The sequence below is a fragment of the Orbicella franksi genome, chromosome 10 (genome assembly GCF_964199315.1).
Source record: "Orbicella franksi chromosome 10, jaOrbFran1.1, whole genome shotgun sequence".
In the NCBI taxonomy this organism is placed as follows: domain Eukaryota; kingdom Metazoa; phylum Cnidaria; class Anthozoa; order Scleractinia; family Merulinidae; genus Orbicella; species Orbicella franksi.
Window position 1 is genome coordinate 7666356 of NC_138154.1, and position 6000 is coordinate 7672355.

The 6000-nt window shown below is 42.7% G+C and overlaps 1 protein-coding gene across 1 annotated transcript; it reads right to left on the reverse strand.

Annotated features, from left to right (window-relative positions):
• Positions 1 to 2369: 2369 nt before the first annotated feature.
• Positions 2370 to 3731, reverse strand: LOC145500850 (uncharacterized). Its single transcript, XM_081480381.1, has one exon. The coding sequence runs from the start codon at positions 2948 to 2950 to the stop codon at positions 2402 to 2404; it is 549 nt and encodes a 182-aa protein (XP_081336507.1). The 5' UTR covers positions 2951 to 3731; the 3' UTR covers positions 2370 to 2401.
• Between the last annotated feature and the right edge of the window lie 2269 nt (positions 3732 to 6000).

Below are 6000 nucleotides of genomic sequence, written 5' to 3' on the forward strand. Positions count from 1 at the left end.
ACTGGCTTCCGAGAGGGCAGCATCAGCAGACGATTAACCTTCGTGGAGAGGTGTGGGGTGAACTTGGCTGGGCGCATGGCCTTTGTGGACATGTGCAAGTTGATAACAACGGAGATGTTCGACCGTTGCAGCCCCGAAGAACAGGCTATCCTGCGGCGCGTACTCGCGCATAGCGAGAAAACATCACGAGTGGTACACCAGGCCAAACCTGACAACCACTGGAGTGCAGGCCGTGAACATCATTCCGCGCCTCCTCGACCCGCAGGAAAAAGCCCGTTTCCAGGGAAAAACAGCCAAGGGATCCCCAGACAAGAAGCCTCCCTTGCCATTGGAACGTGCAATGCCAGCCACCTCTGACAGAGCCGCAGACTCAAAGGCCTCTAGCAGTGGCATAGTGCCACCCAGTGATGCTTCCGGGCCAACCAGCCTCACTGCCATGCAGCGGGAGGAGCTTGAACAGATCTTTAGCAAAGAAATTGAGGGTGGGAAAACCTAAACGATGCAGGAGGTCAGGAAGAGGGTCATTCGCGTCACCATTCTGTCCCCGCTTGCCGTCACCACAGCCAGGTTGAAGCAAGCCACCAACTTTGTGAACTACCTGGCATGAAAGACGTCAAGCAGTACTCTGCCTGTTTCCAATGCAGATGCCAGCGAAAAAGTGTCTCACTGGCTAAGTAACTTTGATGATCGATCAGCCCGGTCACAGTCAGTAAGACGGGCAAATTGGAAACCGGAGGAAACGGTCCTCTTCCAACGGACCTTCTCGAAATTCACATCGTTACCGTCCACCAAATCCATCAGAAAGATCTTGGACGACCACCCTCAGTTAAATGCGATCTTGGAGCGTGATGGCTGGGACCGAGTCTATAACAAGATTAAGAACCTCTTCAAAACCAGGAAGTAATCGTTCCTGTGTGACCCAGTGACACCGCATCTCCGGTTAAAGTTTGCCTCATTGAGGATGGAGGTGCTGTGCTCTTCATTGGCGCCACCGTTGTGTTTCCTGGAGCGTGATGGCTGGCAGCGAGTTTGCAAGAAGACGAAGAACCTGTTGAAGAGCAGGAGGTAATCGCCCAGTGACCCTGCATCTCCGGTTAAAGTTTGCCTCATTGAGGATGGAGATGCTGTGCTCTTCATTGGTGCCACCGTTGTGTTTCCTGAAAAAAACAAAACAATCAGAAAAAGAAGTTGAAATTCCTAATATAGTTCAGCCAAGCTGAGCTTCTGTAAAATATCATTGTAAATAGAATTGTAACATATGGCAAACTAAAGTATTTTTATTTATTGTAAATAGTATTGTATATAGAATTGTAAATATTTTAACTGTACATAAAACTGTAAATATTGTAAATATTTCCTCGCGACAATGAGTCGGGCTGGTGACCCGATGATACCCTCCGGGGACTGAGCAGTTTGTCAGGGATCAAACGCGAGCTGGGGTAGCCAACCCCCGGGGAGTGCCCCACAAACACGCTCAGTCTCTGAGTAGTACTCTTGCCGTTTGATACGGCAAGGGGGGTACTGGGAAACCATCATTACATTTTTTCCTCTCACAGTAGTCCTACCTTGTCGTGGTTGAGAGGCTTGTGTGCCTTCATGAACCAAAGACCTGTACAGGTCTGAAGGGGAGAGGCCAGACTAAAGGGGCTACATCTTTGTGCACATCTGTTATGACTGCTGTCACGTTTTCTTGCATCTTCTTTGTCTTACTGTGTTTAATTGCAGGCAATTTTCCACTGAAGGGATGATTAACCCCTCCAGCTTTCAGCCAGAGCTCTGTCTGCTAACCTTAGCTGCAAGGCCAGGCTACTCAGGGTGCACCACGAGGAGGTGGAGTTGGCTTTGGGTGTGAGAGACGATTAGACAGACTGGGGTTTACAAACTGCCCAGAAAGCCTAACGGACTTCCTGTCTGCAAGTTGCGCATCGAGACCCTCTTGTACCCCAAAAATAATTAAAAAGTTAGACTGTAAAGACACTAGATGTTCCCGTGGGGCACTCCTCGGAGATTGGCTACTCCAACTCGTGTTTGATCCCCGACGGGAGACATAAAGGGCCGAGCCTAATTCTAAAGCAACAATGACGTATTTACATGGCTGTTTTTACAGACGTTAAAATATAGACAATCTTTTGTACAGTGACATTTACAATAAATAAGTCTTAAGTTAATATCTTCTATTTGACAATTCTAGTTACAAAGGTATTTACAAAAATTCAACTTTGTTGAATTGAGACTATTTACAATAATGTGACTTTTTTTTGGTCTATGTATTTTGTTTTTTTTGGCTATTTTTCTTACATACACTAATATGAACGTCTATTTACAAAATTTATTTACAAAGAGAATGTATGCACGTATGACGTACGTATGATGCGTATGGTAATGCATGGTGCATGCATGTCTAAAATGAATGTGAAAGTCTGTGTTGGGATGGCAGACGCACTGTTTGGGTGCTGACATTCACCGGCCTGTACTGCGCGACAGGGCAGAACAGGTGGATGCCAACCCCGATGCTGACCATCCCCGTACCGTCTGTCTGTGTCGTCGCGTCCGTCACAGTAACTCGTCGTGGAACGGTCGACGTCAAGGAGTGGGTGGAGGTAGGGTGGGTGGACGTGGTGCAAGTGGAGGTGGTGAGGGTGGAGGTGGGGTGGGTGGATGTGGGGCGGGTGGAGGTGGAGGTGAATGACGGGTGAAATGGAATTGTACGTTGAGCGCGGCTTCCCAGGGAGGGTCTCGTTGAGGGCTTCTTTTTGCCCTTCTTCGCAGAGGCCCCTGACAACAGCATATACCTGGCCTTCATGGATTGCCAGGAATGACCAGTTACTCGTTGGGCCCCTGCGAAGAGCCACAATTTATTTCCGCTAACGGGGTACTTGAACTTGTTGGCCTCAACAAAGGCCTGGAGCGCATGGTCCTCGGCTGGGGTGTATCTAACATGGCGGCTCATGGTGACTGGCTCAGCTACAAAAAACGTTGCAGGAAAAAAACCTTGCCTTAGTCTCTAATGAGGACCTCAAGTTCCAGTAACAAGTGCCCATACTTACAGACATTATAGTTAGGGGTGAAATCAACATTCTATACAGATAGCTACTTTTGCATTCTATAATGTCTGTAGATTCGAAAGCCTCCCTCAATATTATCTTAAAGTTCTAAGCAGTAAAAGTCTGGTATACTTGCAGACTTTAAAGTGAAGCCTGGCACTTACGTGACCCACATGACAGATAACCCTTGTTGCATTCTATCTTTGCTTCAAATTGCAAGTCAAACGGTTCAATCCTCTTTGAGTTATTAACAGTTAAAGTTTCCCCTTGTTTTTGCGTTAAAACCGCTGAGGGCATGGTACCAACAAACTTGTGTCTGCCATTTTGTATAAAACTTTAACCGCTAATAACTTTGCGAGGATTTTATCATTTGCTACCAAATTTGGCATGCACGTAGCCTATGTCAAGGCCTATTGGACGCTACAGTTTGCTGGCCAAATGGTTAAAACCTCGTAAAGTTTTCAAGGTGTAAAGTTTCCACACAAATGACGTCATAACTAATCAACACCAAACGGTTCCTTACAACATGAAGAAGCATGATATAACATCAAAACATCAATAAAAGGTCCTCCAGTTCTAATAACGAGGTCCTTCAACAACATATTGGTCAAGATTGCACCCTTAAACTTTGACCAAAGCCTGCGCAGAGGCAACCGTTTTTTATGGGAAGAAAATGTTCAAGAAAGGTGCCCGAGCACCTTAGACACTTCTTCCGATAGTTGGATTGCCTCTGCCCAGTGTTCTAAGGGTGCCAAACAGCAAAAAAAAACGGAGCTCAAAAAGCGTGTACTCACGGTTTGAAGGTCTTGAGAACAGGGACGTCATGTAGTATGCACTGAACTTTCCTTTACAACTGGTCGCTACAAAAAAATTCATAAAAAAATTCCCCAATGGGCCGTTTTCTGCGCGGTTTTCACCAATGAGGTCCAGATGACATGGGCAATGCAGGCCATTTACTTTCTACATTTCACAAGTCTATATTTGAAATCAAAAAAATGTTTTTTTCTAAGTTTTTTTCAAACTGCAATTTTTTTTGAAGTTTGAAGGCAAATATCTGACGTAATTTAATAGTTACAAGAACGAGAAAGGTATCATTCGGTAGCCCTTCAATTAGACAAAGGGCACGCGAAACATCCTTGATGTTGGTCAAATACTCTTGGAGAAATCAAACCTGCAAGTTGACAGAAAACAATTTTTTTTGAAGTTTGAAGGCAAATATCTCAGGTAATTTAATAGTTAAAAGAATGAGAAAGGTATCATTCGGTAGCCCTTTTGTTAGACAAAAGGCACGCTAAACATAATTGATGTTGGTCAAATACTCTTGGAGAAATCAAACCTGCAAGTTGACCCAAAACAATTTTTTTTGAAGCTTAAAGGCAAATATCTCAAGTAATTTAACAATTACAAGAATGCAAGAGGTACCATTCACTAGCCCGTTGTTTAGACAAAAGACACAGTAAATTTCTCTGATGTGCATTAAATACTCTTGGAGAAATCAAACCAGCAAGATGGCACAAGATTAACAGTTGCAAGAACGCAAAAGGCAAGATTTTGTAGCCCTCTTGTTACAAAAAAGGCATGCGAAATATCTTTGATATTGGTGAGATACTCTTGGAGAAATCAAACCTGAAATATTCTGAGGGGGAGAGCCCCGACTAAAAAGCCAAGGAAAACTGCAGACAATGAATAAAGTGGCAGACATTTTTATTTCACTCTTCAGTGCCTATTTTTATCAAAAGGGGTCTACTTCCGGTTAAGCGGTTAACTTCTGGTAATCGAGTCCTTTATACCTAAAGTTGTGGCATAACTCCACATGGTGTCGTGGTGGCGTAATGGATATTACGTCAAACCTTGACACTAGTTTTCCTGGGTTCGAGACCAACCCGGCGCAATTTTTTTTTCCTCACAAAATAACTATTTTTGAAGCATATAGCAAGTTGCACATGAAAAAAACCCAAAAAATGAGCAAAAAAAAAGATTACAACAAAAACAAACAGAAAATTTCACTACAGGCAATATATAGAATGGCAGACACTTTTATTTCACTGTTCAGTGTGTATTTCCATCAAGAGGTTAACTTCCGGTTAAGCGGTTAACTTCCGGGAAGTTACCCATTTATATCTAAAAATTGTACATAAAATTAACTGACAATGAGATTGTGAAGTGTTAAATGCACAGTTTCATCGTCAGTCTTCCCGGGTTCGACACCAACCCGGCGCAATTTTTTTTTTCCTTACAAAATAACTATTTTTGAAGCGTGTAGCAAGTTGCACATGACAAAAACCCAAAAAATGAGCAAAAAATAAATAAAACAAAAACAAACAGAAAATGTCACTACTGGCAATATACAGAATGGCAGACACTTTTATTTCACTGTTCAGTGTGTATTTCCATCAAAAGAGGTTAACTTCCGGTTAAGCCGTTAACTTCCGGGAAGTTACTCATTTATACCTAAAATTTGTACATAAAATTAACTGATGATGAAATTGTGCAATGTTAAATGCGCATTTTCATCATCAGTATTCCCGGGTTCGACACCAACCCGGCGCAATTTTTTTTTTCCTCACAAAATAACTATTTTTGAAGCGGGTAGCAAGTTGCACGTGAAAAAAACCCACAAAATGAGCAAAAAATAAAATAAAATAAAAACAAACAGAAAATTTCACTACAGGCAATATATAGAATGGCAGACACTTATTTCACTGTTCAGTGTGTATTTCCATCAAAAGAGGTTAACTTCCGGGAAGTTACTGACTTATACCTAAAAATTGTACATAAAATTAGATGATGGTGAGATTGTCGTGTGGTGACTGGATAATCTCACCTTCATTTTCCCCGGGTTCGACACCAACCCGGTGCAATTTTTTTTCCTCACAAAATAACTATTTTTGAAGCGTGTAGCAAGTTGCACATGAAAAAAACCCAAAAACTGAACAAAAAGAAAAATAGAACAAAA

Excerpts from the sequence above, each read along its gene's own strand:
- LOC145500850 (XM_081480381.1), bottom strand. The coding sequence starts at position 2,950 with ATGAGCCGCCATGTTAGATACACCCCAGCCGAGGACCATGCGCTCCAG.